Source organism: Ictidomys tridecemlineatus, chromosome 2, assembly GCF_052094955.1.
Source record: "Ictidomys tridecemlineatus isolate mIctTri1 chromosome 2, mIctTri1.hap1, whole genome shotgun sequence".
NCBI classification, from domain to species: Eukaryota; Metazoa; Chordata; class Mammalia; order Rodentia; family Sciuridae; genus Ictidomys; species Ictidomys tridecemlineatus.
This window is the reverse complement of record NC_135478.1, coordinates 71,663,247-71,681,166: the sequence shown is the minus strand read 5'-3', so window position 1 is coordinate 71,681,166 and position 17,920 is coordinate 71,663,247. Positions and strand designations below refer to the sequence as shown.

General features: G+C 54.9%; 1 protein-coding gene across 1 annotated transcript; it reads left to right on the top strand.

Moving 5' to 3' along the window:
* Nucleotides 1–1,114: 1,114 nt before the first annotated feature.
* On the top strand, nt 1,115–12,809 carry Scarf2 (scavenger receptor class F member 2). The gene is made up of 11 exons (XM_013362477.4): nt 1,115–1,442; nt 6,284–6,342; nt 6,434–6,535; nt 6,730–7,249; nt 7,349–7,567; nt 7,711–7,839; nt 8,412–8,515; nt 8,592–8,709; nt 8,919–9,034; nt 10,142–10,294; nt 11,083–12,809. The coding sequence occupies exons 1-11, from the start codon at nt 1,279–1,281 to the stop codon at nt 11,988–11,990; spliced, it is 2,592 nt and encodes an 863-aa protein (XP_013217931.4). The 5' UTR covers nt 1,115–1,278; the 3' UTR covers nt 11,991–12,809.
* The last annotated feature ends 5,111 nt before the right edge of the window (nt 12,810–17,920 follow it).

Sequence of the window (17,920 nt, the reverse complement as noted above, 5' to 3'; positions counted from 1 at the left end):
CTCACCCTAAAGTCCCATGTTGCTTTGGAGTCTCAGGTCCTAAGCTTATATAGGGATTTTTAGGAAGTATATTTTTAACCATGGTCAAGGGAGCACCAGGGGTGGTCATTAATTTTGCATCAACCAGCTCTTTGGAGGAGCATCTTGATGTTATCTTGCTATCTTAAGGTCACCAGACATTCTTGGTTCCTATAAATCTAAAGAAAGACTACTGGTTAAGGGGGTCTTATAATTGATATTTTCTTGTTCTCCTTTTCCTGATAAAGCTGACTTTAGTAGTCATTTATTTAGGGAGTCGGATACAGAGGAAGCATAGTAAAGGAGAGAAGTTAATTTAGGAGAGAAGTGAGGGAGTCAGTGGTTTCACTGGCCTGATGTGGTGTCCACTCTCCAGGTCCGACTCCTAGACTTTTTCCTCTGGGATCTAACAGCCTTCTCAAGCAGAATCCATCTTCTAGGCTCCCCCAGTTCCTTTCCACCCCTTGATAAGGGCTGCAGGATTTCAGCTCCCATGTCCATGCTGCCTCCCTCTGCCTTTACCTCCACATTCTATTACAGTCTGGACCATTTTACCCTCTCTCCTGTCTGTCCCAGCAAAGCTCCCTTTACCCAGGCCTCTCGTCCAGACGCAGGCTACCCACAGGCCTCGAGCATCCTGCTTAGTCCGTTTCTTGCGCTCTTGGATTGCTCAGAGTGTGAGAGAGGTGCTGACAGCACACTAGCACAAGGGCTTCCCAGTTCCCCAAACCGTGGTGCCGGCTTGTGGCCCAGGGCTGTCTCTCGATCCCCTTCCATTGGCCGCTACCAAGGAGCTAGAGTAGGGGATGATTTGGAGCGTTGCGCTGTACATCCCTCACCCCATTTCCCGCCCTGGGCCTGGCTGTGCAGTGAGCACGCAGGGGCAGCTGCTCCCGTGGATGTCTGACGAGGGGAGGGAAAGGCAGGGGAACGGAGGACTCCTCTGGCTGGCCCCGCGGCCCTTCCCTCCCCTAATGCTCGGCGGGCCTCCTTCAACTTAGTCCCCCAAGTTTGTGAGTGGCCAGGTGGGGGCGGGGGCCGCGCAGAGGGGCGGCGGCGCGGCCGGAGGGTGGGGTCTGGCGCACTGGGCGGGCGCTGCCGCCTGGCCGGCCCGCGGCTGGCCCGGGATCAGGGAGCCGATGTGGAATTTCCTGCCCGGCCCGGCGCCCCTCCTGCCGCCCCCCGCCCGGCCTCGCACTCCGCTTCCGGCCGCTCTCGTTGCGGCCGCACCCGCGCCCACCCGCGCCTGCCCCGCGCCGCATGGAGGGCGCAGGGTCCCGGGGGGCCTGGCCGGTGCGGCGCCGGGGATCCGAGAATCTGTTGCCTCTGCCTCCGCTGCTGCTACTGCTGCTCTGGCTGCTGCCCCGTACCGCGACGCCCCAGGAGCTGAACCCGCGCGGTCGCAACGTGTGCCGCGCGCCGGGGTAGGAGCCCGGCCTGGCTGGGGGAGGGGATCTAGGGGGCCGATGGGGGCTGGGAGCTGGGGCGCCCAGCATTGGAGGAGCCCCCCTCCCCGAACCTCCCTACGCCAAATGAGCGGGCCCCTATGGCAGCTTTCGCTGAAGCCAGCTTCGTTCCAGGCCGAGCTTGCCTCCCGGGCCACGATTGGGCATCCCAGGATACCCCATACCAGGAGTCATCTGAGGGTATAACAGAGTGTTTTGGGTGCCCAGAGAAGTGACACACGGTGTCTGAGATTTAAGAAAAGTTCCGAAGAAGAGACCCTTCTCCTAAAGGAGAAGTCGAGGAATGGCATTCCAGGCAGAAGGAACTGCATGTGCAAAGGCCCCGAGCACAAGTGGTTTGGGGAGGAGGGTCGCAGAAAGAAAAAGTAGCTATGCTCCAGCCAGGGGTGTCTTGAGGCAGGCAAAACTTTAAAGGACAGGTTTGTCTTAGAGCGGGCGCTGTGGAAGGATAGTGATGGAGGTGAGCACCGAAAAGCTGGCTTCAGAGTGGCTAGATAAGGCAGTACAAAGGACAATAACGGGCACGGGGGACTAAAGGGTGTGGGAACTCTTGGAGACTCCCAGGTAGCGATAGTGGTGCGCGGAGGGGCAGCGCAGAGTTGGGGCATCAACAGGAGCTGGCCCCTGTGGGACAGGTAAGGGACAGGCCCCGCAGGTGGTCCTGAAAAATTTCACAGAAGGTGAAGAGAGGAGGACAGGACACTAGGAACGGCGCAGGAGTCCAGGTACCTGGATGGCTTGTGTAAGGCCACGCGAGGTCAAGGGCATCTCTGCAAAAGGGCGAGAAACGGGCGTGTGGGGGCGCTTGGGCTGGCATTGGGGGCTGCCGCACTGGTGGGCAGCTGGGGAAGCAGCCATGGGGTTCCGGGTTGGGTTCTCCTGGGGACACCCTGAGCCTCAGGTCCGGTGAAGGCCGAGTCCTGGGGCTCAGGGGTCGCTAAAGACAAGGGGCTGTAGGGGGCTGCGCGGGGTTTCCGAACTACAATCAGAAGGCGCGCAGACCCCTCCCAGCTGCGAGGCCCGCCTTGGGGGCGGGGACCGGCCTGGCCCGCCATCTGCTTCGCATCGACGCTGCCGCTGCCGCCTCCCGGGCCTCCCCGACCCCAGGAATGCAGAGGCGGCGGCGGCAGGCGGGACGGGACGGTTCGTGGAAAGGGGGAGGGCACGATCGCCGCCTGGCTCTGTCTAACTGCCCCAGTCCTCTTCCCTTCACGGGGCCCGGTCCAGGGATAGGGATCCGGTGGCAGGATGGTCTTGTGCAGCTGCTTCAGAAAGGCGCTTGGCTCCCACTCTCCTTGTCCCGAGACCTTCCCAGGAGGCTGACTGGTTCTGTAACTAAAAGCCTAGGTTTGAGTGTAGATCCTGGTGACATCCATCCCCAGCTGTGCAGACAGCAAATCCGTAACCTTTCTAGGCCTGTCTCTACCTCTGTAAAATGGGGTTGATGATGGGACCCACCTCATGTTTTGTTTTGTTTTGTTTTTTGGGGGAGTTGCTGTGATCATGTGTGTGGAGGATTCATAGGAAGGCAGTCACTCTAAACACTGCCCTCCTGGGGTCTGGGGCCATCTCTTTTGTTACTCTCCAAAGAGGACCAGGAGAGGGAGTATGTGTTCAGCCAATAAGATCTCACCTATCTGGTGATGGTCCAGGGACACAGCAGACACCAGTATTCTTGTGTCACCTCTGTGCCCATAGTGGAGACATAGTTAGAAAGCAAGTGGGTCTAGACATCTAGCAGGTGCTGGGGAGGAGGGGTTGAATTAGGGGTAGTTTCCTTTAGACGGGTCTGTGGAGACCTACTGAGAAGGTAGTAGTGAGGCAGCTATCTGGGGTAAGACCCAGAACGAGGAGGAGGTTAAGTTGGAAACACAGTAAGGAGACTTTGGATTGTGCAGAGCCCAGGATGGTGATGGTGAAGGAGATACCGAGAATGGAACTGGGCAGGCCACAAGGGGTTTGCTACTGTTCTGAGGACTTGGACTTCCCTGAGGGCAGTGGGAACCCAGGGAACTTTGCACAGGGAAGGGTTGGAATCTGATGAAGATTTGGCTGCCAGGTGGCAGATATATTGGGAGGTAGCAAGGCCAAAGCTGGGGTCATCTAGGAAGTCAGGAGACACTACAGAAATCAAGATGGCTTTCTAGAGGCTGGGACAGGGCAATGGAAATTGGTCCCAATTTAGATGTAGTTTGGAAGAGAAAGCAGGCCTAATTTTCCACTAGAGAGGAGTCAGGGATGCCTATCAGGTCTCAAGTCTCTCCACCTGGAAGGACAGGGTGACCCGAGGACATCAGGAGTTCAGTTTTGGATAAGAGTTCTCCCTGTGGTGATATTTTCCAGTGAGCAGTTGGATTTACAAGTCTGGCATTAAGAGGGAGGAGGCCAAGGCATTGTTAGTAACCTGAAGGAGCTAGTGTGACAGAACAGAGGAGAGGAAAGACCTGAGGATAGGGACAGAAAACAGAGGAGAGGTGTCTTGAGGGAAGGAGATCCTAGGTAGTGCCATGGCAGGTAGAAAATCTTCTCTGGCTGGATTTGGGGAAGAACAGGGTCAGGCACAGGTACATGCGTGGGCTTTAAGATGGGCAAAATCACAGTGAGTTGGTACCACAGCAGAAATAATGATGTCTAATTGGGGCAGCCTGCAGCTTGTCATGCTTGCTGCTGGGGCCTGGCTCCCCAAGGTCTTGCCCACCTGTAGAGCAATCATAGGAACTGCTCCTTGTACCAACTGTCTCTCTCCACCTCATCTTTCTAAAATCTTAAGCATGTGGCCTTGCCACACCAGCCTGCCCCTCTCTGCTAGCCCTTCCAAGAAGGAAGGACTCTTGTTCTCCATGAATCCAAATGGACTTTGTTCTGCCAGTGGGTATTGGCTTTGCTGAAATGTGTCCCGGGTGCCTACTGTGCTGGAGATGACCAACTAGACTCAGAGGCTTTCTGGAACCTACTCCCAGAGAGCAGGGTCATAGACCACAGCCTAAGGCAAAGCTCTTAGTATTTGCTAAGTATTGCACACATCTTGGCCCACTTAATCCTCCTGCCAAACCCAAGGGCTTCATACTATAGCTAAGAAGCCTGCTGCTCAGAGATGTGAAGCTCCTTGCCTGAGGTCACACAGCAAGTGGCAGACCCAGCATCAATTCCTGTTGAGTGTGGCTCTAAAACCAGGCTCCTAGCCACAGAGCCACCAGAATGCCAGACTGTCCTAGACAAAGGTGTGGTCAGTGTTTCTGGAGACATCCCAGCAGGCTTTCTAATAAGGCTACTTGCAGGAGAGAATCTCCATCTAGAGACCAGGGTTTAGAACTAAGCAGAAATTGGAGGAGGATGGCTGGTGTACTTGGGTCTCCCTGTAGATGGGTTCCTTGGAGCCCTTGGGTCAGAACTGGATGATGGAGGAAAATCCAAGGGCAGAAAATGGGGACAGGAAAATCCAGGCCTATTTTGCATTCCTGTTTGTAGTTTCCATTTGTGTGTGTGTGTGTGTGTGTGTGTGTGTGTGTGTGTGTGTGTGTGTGTAAAATATGCTGGGCCTGTTCCCCTCATTCAGGATTTTATAAATCCTGTTCCTCAGGTCCCAACCAGTCTTTCAGTGAAAGGGGACTCCCTTGGGACTTTGGAGCCCTATCCATGGTGTTGCAGTTATCTTAAACTGGGGATGGTTGGGGGCATCTTCTGCTATAGAATTGAGAAAAAAAATTCTGGGTTTGCTGAGACTCTAGGAAACAGCAGCCTCAGTGGGTGTTCCTTTTAGGCCTCCTCTGACCCCCAGCTGTGGGCACCCCTAGGCATCTTCTCCAGCTGTAATGAGCATTCTTTCCAGTCATCATGGCTTTACCTGGGCAGGGCCTCCACACCTTTGTCCTCACACACCCCATCCACTCCAAGGTTTAGGTACCAACCTGAAATGCTACAGTTAGAAATTACCTTCTAGGGATTGGAGGTGTAGCTCAGTTCTGGAGCACTAGCTGTGCAAGGCCCTGTGTTTGAACTCTGGTACTGTCCAAGTTTTAAAAAATCACTTTTGTAAATCCAAATAAAATTAAACATGAGCAAAACAGTAAGTATAAGTAGATGCATTGATGTTTTCTTCCTCCATTCCATGTCTTGCCAGCATCCGAGAGCTCTGAAGTTTTACTTTTCTTATGAACATGGAGAACCCCCTTTGTGCTCTGCTCCACTCCTAGTAGAGAGGCAGGCCCCACCCTGCCTTCCTCTAGGAGTCCTGCCAAGTGGACTCCTGTGTCCACAACCCACTTCACCTAGAGACTGCGCATCCAACCTTGGTGCTTATCCCTAACTGGGCATTCAGGTGTGACCAACTGGCCCAGCTGATCTTGGTGCTGGCCCAGTCATATCACATCTGGATCCTGTCACTGATCCAGCCAGGCCCTCCATCCTGAGATGTCCTAGACCCCTGTCTTGGCAGGGGTCCTGGAAGCCCAAGGTTTGCTCTAGCCCCCACCTCATAGGGCCTTTTTTCTCAGACTTAGTGGCTGGTGAAGAGGGCATTGGAGGGTGGGATGGGAGGGATTGGGGAGTCCTTGTGGGTGGGAGGGCTGGGAAATTCTTAGAGGTTAGCTGTTTGGTGGTGTACCCTTTGCTTCCTACCAAAGGCTGGAATTTGTGTCTTATCCACTGCCATCTCCCATACTTCCAACATATAACCACTTCCCTAGGGCAGGACCCAGGGAAGCAGGGGAGGCTGCTGGGGAATCCTTGTAGGGGTGGAGATTAGGGAAGGGATGCAGAGGAAGGAGCCTCAGGTTCAGTAGTCTTCCTTCTACTCTCAGCTCTCAGGTGCCCACATGCTGCGCTGGCTGGAGGCAGCAGGGGGATGAATGTGGGATAGGTGAGTGGGACATCCCAGTGGTCTGGGTAGGAGGGTGGGGGCACGGAAGTGGAGAGAACAGTCGTGGCAGCTCAGCCCCTCTTGTCCGCAGCGGTTTGTGAAGGCAATTCCACATGCTCAGAGAACGAAGTGTGCGTGCGACCCGGCGAGTGCCGCTGCCGCCATGGCTACTTCGGTGCCAACTGCGACACTAGTGAGCGTGGACAGGGTTGGGTACAGGAGATGAAGCTGGAGAGCTGGGTGGGGGCGGGGATAAGCCAGGAATAGAGTTGGGGGTGGAGCCAGGTCTGATCCTAGATTGGATCAGTCTATGGGATGGGTCGCCTAAGGCAGGGATTGGGGGTGGGCACCTAGACACTCAAGCCTCCTACCCCCTCATTCCTGCAGAGTGCCCGCGCCAGTTCTGGGGCCCAGACTGCAAGGAGCGATGTAGCTGCCACCCGCATGGGCAGTGTGAAGACGTGACTGGCCAGTGTACGTGTCACGCGCGGCGCTGGGGTGCGCGCTGCGAGCATGCGTGTCAGTGCCAGCATGGCACGTGCCACCCGCGGAGCGGCGCGTGCCGGTGTGAACCCGGCTGGTGGGGCTCTCAGTGCGCTAGTGCGTGCTACTGCAGTGCCACATCGCGCTGCGACCCACAGACAGGAGCCTGCCTGTGCCATGCAGGCTGGTGGGGCCGCAGCTGCAACAATCAGTGCGCTTGTAACTCGTCGCCCTGTGAGCAGCAGAGCGGCCGCTGCCAGTGCCGCGAACGCACGTTCGGCGCGCGTTGCGATCGTTATTGCCAGTGCTTCCGCGGCCGCTGCCACCCTGTGGACGGCACGTGCGCCTGCGACCCGGGTTACCGCGGCAAGTACTGTCGCGAGCCGTGCCCCGCCGGCTTCTATGGCCTGGGCTGTCGCCGCCGGTAAGCGCGGGGCCAGAGCAGGGGAAGGGAGAGGGCCACTTAATGGAGGTGGGGGTTAGGCGGGTCCTGGCCCCGCCTGGTTTCCTGACCCTTCCCTAGGTGCGGCCAATGCAAGGGCCAGCAGCCATGCACCGTCGCCGAGGGCCGCTGCCTGACGTGCGAGCCCGGCTGGAATGGAACCAAATGCGACCAGCCGTGTGCCACGGGCTTCTATGGCGAGGGCTGCGGCCATCGCTGCCCTCCCTGCCGCGACGGCCATGCCTGCAACCATGTCACCGGCAAGTGTACGCGCTGCAACGCGGGCTGGATAGGCGACCGGTGAGCAGCCAGTGCCTGCGTGGGCCCAGACACGCAGCGCTCTGTCCTAACTCCCCCCACCTCAAGGATCTCTGCGGGGTGTTCTGTAAGCTATGTGTAGATTTGACTCCATTTCCAATGTTGCCTCCTGCCCTCTTTCCAAGGTGCGAGACCAAGTGCAGCAATGGCACTTATGGCGAGGATTGTGCTTTCGTGTGCGCCGATTGCGGAAGCGGTCACTGTGACTTTCAGTCGGGGCGCTGCCTTTGCAGTCCTGGTGTCCACGGGCCCCAGTGAGTGCCCTGGGCCCTGGAGAGGGTTAAAGGGTTATGTAGCCAACACGGGGGCCCTCCAGCCAGACCTAACAGGGGTGGAAGACTTGAGATCTGGGCTGGTCTTTCAGCTCTAGACTGGGCTAACTCCTCAGTCTTGGCCCCTCACTCCAGGTAGGGAGTGGTAACAGCTTCTTTGAGGAGAATTGTACCCAGGTGTGGAGCTTGCGCTCGGACCAGGATCTGGCGACCAATTAAATCTGTGGTCAGTGGGTTCCCAAGGTGACCCTAGCCAGTGTAGGGACCTCCATTTACAGTCAAGGGTCTGTTACTGGAGGGAGCTCCTCCTCCTACCCACACACAAAAGTCAGCCCCAGGAAAAGGTCCAGTGAGCAAGAATCTTCCAGACCCCCTCAGCAGATGGTGCACACTTTCAGTTCCAAAATATTGATCACCCAATGTGTGCCTACTGTAGAGAATTGAGCTAGACATCTTGGCTGTGGGACTGGATTCTGATCTTGGTGGCCTGGAAGAGGGAGGGAGAGGCATCAGGGAGGGTTGCTGTGGCCTGCCCTGATCCCACGACCCCTCAGTTGTAATGTGACGTGCCCGCCTGGGCTCCACGGCGTGGACTGCGCCCAAGCCTGCAGCTGCCACGAGGACTCGTGTGACCCGGTTACCGGTGCCTGCCGCCTGGGTGAGTAGGTGATGAACGTCGGGTTAGAGAACGTGGGGAGCTGAGGGCATTCGCGTTGACCCAGTGTCCCCCATAGAGACCAACCAGCGCAAGGGTGTAATGGGCGCAGGAGCGCTGCTCGCCCTTCTCCTCGGCCTGCTGCTCTCTCTGCTAGGCTGCTGCTGCGCATGCCGCGGCAAGGAACCCTCCCGCAGGTAAGGTCAGAATTCCCTTCCACTCTCCCGGTGTTTCTGGCGTACCCTCTGTAGCGCTGTCCCTGTCACCTGGGCCTAGACCCGAGCTCTTCCCCAGCCCAGTCCCGCCCCGGGATCGTCACCACGCCGCCACGCCCAGTCAGCCTTTCGGCTCCTGCGGAGATCTACCCTCCCCTCCAGATCCCTTCGCTCAGGCCCCTCTCCCGCAGGGAGCTCTCGCTTGGAAGGAAGAAGGCGCCTCAACGCCTATGTGGGCGTTTCAGCCGTATTAGCATGAAGCTGCCCCGGATCCCACTCCGAAGGCAGAAACTGCCCAAAGTCGTAGGTAAGAATAAAGGCGCAAGGTCGCTGGGAGAAACACTTTTTCCGCAAAGGAAACTACGGGGATATTGGTCGAAGGCGTTCAGGGCTCAGTGCAAAACTTTTTTTGAGTTTTGATGTGCGTGGAGGTGAGGAGGGAGGTGCGACCAGAGGGAAGGAAAGAGGATATTGCTTTGGGTGAGGAAGGCAGGAGTAGATGTGGGGGCGTGTGTGGAAGGCTTGGGTCCTGTGAGTAATTGCATCAGGGTTATATGGATGACATCTCAGCCCATCGGGCCCCTCAGTCTGTTGGACTATTACTATGTCCCTACGTGGAACTGCAGGGGGACATATGGGCCTGTGGGCGTGGGAATGTTCTGCCCCAAGGAGAAGATCCACCTTCCTGCTTGGATCCTCAGCAATGCCCTTCACTCTTCCTGGAAAGAGAAGGCTGGTCCCTCTCCTCAATGCCCCAAGGGCTCTGGAGGTTTCCCGTCATGCTGCTGCTCATCTGCCTGTGCTGACACAACTCTCTTTTCTAAAAATTGGTGGGAGAGGATCAGATTCTTGGTAGATAAAAGGAGACATATGAGAAAACCCTTTGGTCCATGCAGCAGCTTAGTATCAGGGGACACAGGTGTGGAATGGATACCAGCCAGCCAGTCTCTGGGATTCCCCATTGTAGGGTCTTGTATCCCTGGAGGCCAGGCCTGGTGGGGTACAGGTTGCTGAGATGGGCTGAGCCAAAAGGTGGTCTTGCCACTGGTCTCAAAAGCACTCCAAGGCTACCTGGGTCCCATGAGGTAGGGTTCAAAGCATAGCTTGGAAGTTCTGGTGGCCTGTCCAGCAAAGTGGTCTCTCTAGCTATCTCTTTCTGACCTTGCCCAACACTTCATGGCAAACTTTTCAGTTCCCTGGCTATACACACTTGCTTTGCATCTCTTACATAGTGTTTCTTCTTGTCTGTCTTTGCTGGGTTCGCTGCTACGCTGATCCAGTGTCATTCTACCTGTTGAATCTTGTCCCACCCACAGTCTTAGGGTAGGGCTGGTTTTGATCACTCCTTTCACATTTGGCTAATGAGGCTGGGCGAAGGAGAGCCCCTGGCAGCTCTGCCTCACTCCTTCCCCAGTGGCCCATCACGACCTGGACAACACCCTCAACTGCAGCTTCCTGGAACCTCCCTCAGGACTGGAGCAGCCCTCACCATCATGGTCTTCCAGAGCCTCCTTCTCCTCCTTTGATACCACAGATGAAGGCCCTGTGTATTGTGTACCCCATGAGGGTAAGTATGGTCTTGCCTGGGCGTCCCTCCAGGCCAGTGAAATGGGGGTGTGGGGCATGCAGTATAGGGAGCAAATGCATAGTGACACTATTTAACTGGGAGTTGGTGACAAAGCTGAAACTGAAAAGGTGGACTCTGCCATTCAGTGCTGGCTGAAAGGGTGTGGAGACAGTGGGCTCTCCTATTATAAGTTGTGGGGCAAGTTCACCTCCCAGGGTTGGGGGAGGATGGACCAGGCAGAGGAAATTTCTGGACCTGGGTTGGGAGAGGCAGAGGAGACAGAAGAGAGGATTCATAGGATATGGGCCTAGGGCTCCCAGACAGCAGGAAGGAGCCTGAATGGTTGGGATGCTGGCCTCCCTTCTGCCTTGACCATTCCCCTGGGTGACTTTGGGTGGGTGACTAACTTCTGAGCCTCAGAAGCCTTACTTCTTCAAGAAGGATAATGGAATCCCTTAGAGATATTTGGGGGGGGGGTCAGATTTGATGATGGTGGCTCCCAGTGTGGGGGGTATAGTGAGGAAGGGGGGCAACAACCAACCAGGGTTGGAGTAAATCCCCCCAAACATGCCCTTCACTCTCCAGTAGTCTGCCACACATCCTGGGGTTCTGAACTGTTTGTGGTTGGTGCTATGAATGTGCAGGGCACACCTGGATGCCAGGGCAACACCACTACAGCCCGGTGTAGGCAGGGTCCCAGGCGAGGTGAAGGGAAAGATTTATGCCTTGGATATTGACCAGCTGGAGCTACTTCTGGAGGTGTGACAGGCCTGCTCTTCTCTTGTCAGAGGTTGCAGCTGACAGCCGAGACTCAGAGGCCCCCATTGCTCCTGCTGAGGCTCTGGCACCTTCTCCTGCACCCTTGAGCACTCCCGCATCAACAGAGGAAGCAACGCCCCTCCCTGCATCTTCCGACAGCGAGCGGTCAGCTTCCAGCGTGGAAGGGCCGGGCGGGGCGCTATACGCTCGTGTGGCTCGGCGCGAGGCCCGGCCGGCCCGGGCCCGGGCCGAGGCTGGGGGCTTGTCCCTGTCGCCATCGCCCGAGCGCAGAAAGCCGCCGCCACCTGACCCCGCCACCAAGCCTAAGGTGTCCTGGATCCACCGCAAGCATGGCGCAGCTGCCGCGGCCCGAGCGCCCTCGCCGCCACCTCAGGGCCCCGAGACTGCGCCCAGCCCCAGCAAAAGAAAACGGACACCCAGCGACACGTCGGCGCGGCCTGAAGAGCCCGGCAGCCCACGGGCCCGCGACCCGACGCCAAGGCCCCCCGGGCTGGCCGAGGAGGCTTCAGCCCTAGTCACTCCTTCGCCGCCCCAAGCCCGAGCGCGGGGCCGCGGCCCCGGCCTCTTGGAGCCTACGGACACCGTTGGTCCCCCACGCAGCGCGCCCGAGGCCGCATCTATGCTGGCGGCAGAGCTGCGTGGCAAGACTCGCAGCTTGGGCCGCGTCGAGGGGGCCCTAGGCGCACAGAGTCCTCGGGAGAAGCCGGCGCCGCCGCAGAAGGCCAAGCGCTCTGTGCTGCCCGCCTCGCCGGCCCGAGGATCCCTTGTGCCGGAGGTAACTGGGCCAGAGAAGGCGGTGGCCGGAGCGCTGGCGCCCGAGACCCCTCGGAAGAAGACCCCTATCCAAAAACCGCCACGCAAGAAGAGCCGGGAGGCGGCGGGCGAGCTGAGCAGGGTGGGAGCCCCCACCCTGTAGTAGGAGCGGCCCCACAACACCCGCAGCTTCCCGGGTTTAGCCGCATAGCTTGCCACCCAGCCTTCCGCGTCCCCCGCCCAACCCTCCGTTTCTTTGGCCCAGCTTGTGCACGGAGGCCTCCCATTGGCCACGCCCCCTAGCCTCACAGCAGGAGGCTATGCCTGATTGGTTCAGGCTCCAGCAGCCGCCCATCGAACGAAGAGCAGAGCGCTCAGGCACGAAGTTCCCCATTCTATTGGTGGAGACCTGACAAGCCCATAGAAGACAATTCCTTCGTCATTGGCCGGTTATTGAGCTCTCCGACCTACCTGCGTCTCATTGGCCAAAGCCAGGAGGATTCCGCCTGGAGACTTCCTCTTACTGGCCAAGAGTGCACTTAACTGGGGATACCTTCTAAATGGCTGAAGACAGAATTAACTTCTGCCTCCGCTGCTTCTCATTGGCCAGGGCCTGGAGCCTTTGGCTGAAGGTTCCCTTCCTTGTGGGTAGCTTGAGGGCACTTCCACGACCCTCTGCTGGGTATCTGGTTGACCCAAGCTTTTCGGGGAGGGCTGGTCTGCTCCTCAGGGTGTTGGGCTCCCCTGTTCACCCCCAGCTCCTGCCTCCCAACCCTGGCCCCTGAGCTGTCGAGCTGGTTTTGATGGCCTCCCACTACCCTACATGCTGCGGGAACCCCAGGGGTGATTCCAATGGCCCGGAGGAGATGTATTTATAGGCCCCCGGCAGGGCTACTCCCACCCTGCCCTGGGAACCCCAGGATGGGTTCCTTCTGGCAGGGGCTTGGCCAAAGCTTTCTTAATAAAGTGCCTTTCCCCACCATCTCCTGTGCTTTACTTCCTGTCTGCGGATCTTTGACAAAGTTCTCCCTCTGGTGGCCCAGGCCTTTAATCCTAGCGGCTCTGGAGGCTGAGGCAGGAGGATTGCAAGTTCGAGGCTTAGTGAGGCCCCGTCTTAAAAAATAAAAAGGAAGGGATGTAGCTAAGTGGTAAAGCGCCTCTGGGTTCAATCCCCGAGAGCAAAAGAGATATTTCCCTAAAGAAATTGAATGTGACCCCTTTTAGCCTGCACTCACACTGGCAGGATCCCCTCCACCTAAGCTAAGCCTTGGAGCCAAGGTGTGCGTCTCCAGAGACAGATGGGTTATGTGTCTTGACTGGTCAGATCACAGGGCTTGCCTCTGATCCGTGCCTTTTCTACGGGCCTATGCTATTAAACTTGAAGGTCAGAGATGTTTGGGATGCTCCAAAGGCTGGGGCCAAGGGGCTAGTGGGCTGCTAATGCAGCCTCCCGCAGGGCCTCCTCTGGCACAAACGACAGTCTGCTGCTGTATAGAGCCCTGCTGTCCGCCTCAATGGGCTCCTTGTCCTCAGCCGGAAACAACTCACCCGCTTGCCCCACCCACCCTGAGAGGTGGTGGGGAGCTGGAGGGGCGGCTGTCTGGCCCAGAGCTCCTGACCTCTGCCTCCTGGCCTGGCCTTCCATCTGGAACAATTTGTCCCCCAACACCTTCACTGCCCCACGCAAGCCTTCTAGGTGGCCTTCCTGAGCCACAGACCCTGACTTTTCCACAGTTCCTACTGTGTTCCCTAAGTTTCAAAAGTTATGTCTCTCTGGATTCCTCTCATTTCCCTGCCTCTGTCTAGCAGGCCTCTTCCTGTTCTCCCCCATTTTTTGATGCCCAGATCAGAGGCTTCTTATTCTGCCAAGGTCCTCCAACGAACTCCCTGAACCCACCCTGCAGCCCACAGGAGGCTTCATCCAACGCTGGCAGGGATCTTTCTCTGGCAGTACTCTTGCCCTTTGGCCAGATACCACATTGAAGTCAACTCTGGTCACCCATATAGGGGCTCAGCCACCTGAACAGAGATGGCCTCCTGCCACCAGCGTGTATCCAGAGCAGCTGATGGGCATACCGTTCTTGTGTCTGACCTGGTCAGGCCGCACGTGGAATGCAGGCTCCCTGTCTCTGGGCCACAATGCTTCTTTCAGTCCAGCTGGACACCAGCCCAGCTGTGGCCTGAAGCTAGCTGGCCTCTGACCCATTCAGGCACCAGGTCATGCTGGCTGCTGGGGTTGAAAACACAGGCTCAAAGTTGACCAGAGAGGACAAATGCCCAGTGGGGCCCAGCAAGGACAGGACAGTGACTGTGAGAGGGGGGGGCAGGGCAGTAGTTTAGGTCACACTCTTGCCTATGCTGTGCCCTCAACCAGACCCATAATGCTGAGCACCCTGCCGCTCCCTGACCTCCCAACCCCTATCTCAAGCTCTCCCTCCCCTCTAGCCTGAACTAGCATGATCTGGGGAAACCAGGGTGTCTCAGTGATTAGACTTCTCTGGGGTCTCTCTCTTCTGCTTGCCCTAGGAGCCTCCAAGCATCTGAGGACCAATATACAGGAGCCCTTCTGTAGGCACCTCACAGAGCAGGGACCTCTCCCCTTCCAGTGGGCCACCCCTGCTCCTTGCCCCCCAGGAAGTTCCCCTCAACTGTCTTCAGCCCTCACTGCAATAGGCTCCTCCCCACCCCCTTGGGGCTTGCAGGAGTGCCAGCTCCCAGGGCAGGCGCCACAAAAGAGAACCGCGGCTGCTGGAACCTCTGTTGCCATGGGGATGGGGACCACAGGACCCACATCTGGTAGCGATTGAGGAAGAAAAATTATGAGTCGTGGAAAATGCAAATATTTTTTTGTAGCACAGAGCACAAAGGAATGTGGGGACTGGAAAAGGGCCTAGGCCCAGTCTGGTTTCCAGCAGGGACACGGCACATGTTACACAAAAGGTCCAGGCTGTGTACATGCACACAGCCAAACCAGCAGCTGCTTGTCCTGAAAAATGCACATTTACTACTGGACACACAGAAATATCAACTCAAGCACTCAACCTGAAAGTCACACACATGCTACACAAGGCACCAGAACCCAGAAACAGGGACAGATACACCAGGCAACAAGTACCCCACACACAATTGGACCCCCCCCCCCAAAATAGAGACAAGCACTTGCCAGTGCACAACACTCCCTGACACACAGAAGTACCTAGACACACAATTCTCCACTAGACAGAAATGGACACCCACTCTCTAACAGAGATGCACAATTCACAACTCATAGAAGCATTTCAACACTGCACACACGCATCCAGAGAGACACAATGCAACATGTCCAGTCTGCCTACAGTAATATAGAGAACTGTTAGCCTGCAAAACACATATACAACTCACTGAAATAGAAAAAATACACACACTGTGGTACAAAAACATCCATCAGACATAGGAACACAGATACAGATACTGTCACACACACACACACACACACATACACACACACACACACACACTCACATACACACACACACTTTCACCAGACACAAAGAAAATCAGAAGCAGATATGTATGACAGATACATTCATAATCTGATACACTGAGACACAGAGACATTCTCTGAAAAATGCACACAGACATACACACAATCCATGACACACTGAAAAAAGAGGCAAATACTCAACCTGCAAACACACATCCTCCACCAGACATAGAGATATGAGAAAGCACATCACAATACAGTCACCAAACACACTCTCTGCAACGTATGGGCACATTACCAGACAAAGCATCCACACACATACTGTACTCCACTACACTCAGAGAAGAACATCTGTAAAACACATACACACACATACCACACCACCACCACATCTGACACAGAGACATCAAGAGGCTCCCACTTTACAACAATAAACAGCTTTCACTGGACTCACACACACACCACCATCACCACCACTACCACCACCACTACCACCATCACCACCAATACATTGAAGCATATGCATCTTGTAACACATATAGACACTACCTGTCCCACAGAAATACAGAGAGAGAGAGACACACACACACACACAGTACCAAAGAGTAACACATGCAACACGATGCACTGAAACCATGGACCCAACGAAATAAGTAGATAGATAGGTGATAGATACCCACTGTGCAGCATATCACACTGTGTCATATCTACAGAAACATCAAGACAGACAGATGGACAGACACACATACATAATATACCTAATATATACACACACTACAAAAGACACAGATACATGGAGACAGACACACACACAGTGGAAACTTACAAACAATCCTCCAAACACTGAAGCACTGAGGCAGACTGATAGTATCTATGGTTGAGAAACCCCCATTCTTTGACATTATGAGAAAGGGTGAACCCTGAAGGACCACTGTGCCCCACATCTCTTCCAAGATTCACCCTGAATAAAGTCATCTCCTTATGTGTCTTGTACATTTCCCTGCAGTTTCAGGGCCCTGATGTGATCTGGATTGGACTTACTTTCCAATCCCCCATTTACTTCATCCAGGACTTGACGACTCTGGGAGACCTCTGGGTGCCACTTTGGCCTGGAAACTCAGGGACCCTAAGTGGGTGCCACTCCTGGCCTTGTGCTCTTGATTCTTGTTCATGGGTAGCACAGTGAGAATTTGTTTTGTATTCTTTTTGAGTACTTGTTTGATTTCTGGGGCTGGGTTCTTTTGGTTTCCTGTCCTAACCACTTGGTGATCTCTTTAAATGGACTGTTGGTTTATAAAGCTCTTGTCTCTGTTGTGTGAGAGATGGGAGAATGTGTGGTTTACGATTTTTTTTTCTGTTTGCCTATTTTGAGTTTAAATCAACTGAGGGTTTGAAGCCACTAGGAAGGTGGTTTGGAGATGTGGCCAACAAAATAGATGGATCAAGTTGAGCTATCTTGAGGTTTCATTTGAATTTGTTGGATTGGCTATTTTATATATAGGCAAGGAACATGCAACAATTAGTTTGTTGTAAAATACAATCTGTTCCTTCAAAAAGGTTTACATGCAAATGATTGGTGAAGTCTCCTGAGGAGGCAGTGGTGTGCCAAGGCTGGGATTAGGAGAGTAGAGATCTGGGGAGCAGAGAGAAAGATTGGTGGGGAAAGGGCAAGAGAAAGAGAGAAATCCAAAACAAGTAAATGAATACACAGAGATTAATCCAACATGGAGCATGAGAAGGAGACGGACAAGTGGGGAGAGCAGAGGTATGGGGAAATCTTTGACAAAGGTATGTGGGATATAGAATCATGTGTGATTCCACCTGGGATGAGCTTAGTTGCTCATTCCACCTGGGATGAGCCTAGTTGCTGCATGGATGATGGACAAGGATCATCTTTGAAAGAGGTCATCCTCAGGATGAGTCCAGATATGCAGATCACTCATGTGGTTGTTTGCCAAGAAGTTAGACAAGAATCCTGGGTTCTATCTCCAGCGTCTCAAATAAACCAACAAAACACAACATGATCAGGTTGAGGTCCTAGATCTCCCTGGGTTTGTAATGATATTGGATTGAACAACAAACCTTGAGATATCCGGTGGTCAGGAAGTCACAGAAACCTTTAACTGTAGTTGGATAGTGATCATGAGGGTTCAGAGGATAATGGAAGAAACCACTGTTTTGGTATTGCATTAGGGAGGCAATGATCTTAAAGGGTCCTGTTTCATACATCCCCACAGGAAATAGACCAGCATTTTAAAAAATTAATGGTCTGATGTATATTTTGAGAACTGAGGTATGGGCATAGACATTCATTCTAGAGACTCAACAATAGAAATTCCATTTAAACTACAGCCCCCTGTGTGATAGGACTCCTTTGTGATTTTAGAAGGGTCAGTAGGACCTCATTGAACACTGAGCAGTCTGCTGATAAGGTAGAAATGGACTCATGGTGCCATCTAGAGGTTGTATGTGGCAACATCTTGAGCCAAACCCCATAAAAGCCCTGCTGAAATACCTCTCTGTATTGCCCAGCTGGGGTTTGCCCAAGGGATGTGGGGTCCAAGGCCCAGGTTATTTTGCAAAGTAGGCACAGCCAGTAGGAAAAGCCAGAGGTTGAGGGCCGTATAAGC

Coding starts and splice junctions, on each gene's coding strand:
- Scarf2 (XM_013362477.4), top strand. CDS start 1,279: ATGGAGGGCGCAGGGTCCCGGGGGGCCTGGCCGGTGCGGCGCCGGGGA. Junction 7,250..7,348: donor GGCCTGGGCTGTCGCCGCCG/GTAAGCGCGGGG, acceptor ACCCTTCCCTAG/GTGCGGCCAATGCAAGGGCC. Junction 8,516..8,591: donor TACCGGTGCCTGCCGCCTGG/GTGAGTAGGTGA, acceptor TGTCCCCCATAG/AGACCAACCAGCGCAAGGGT.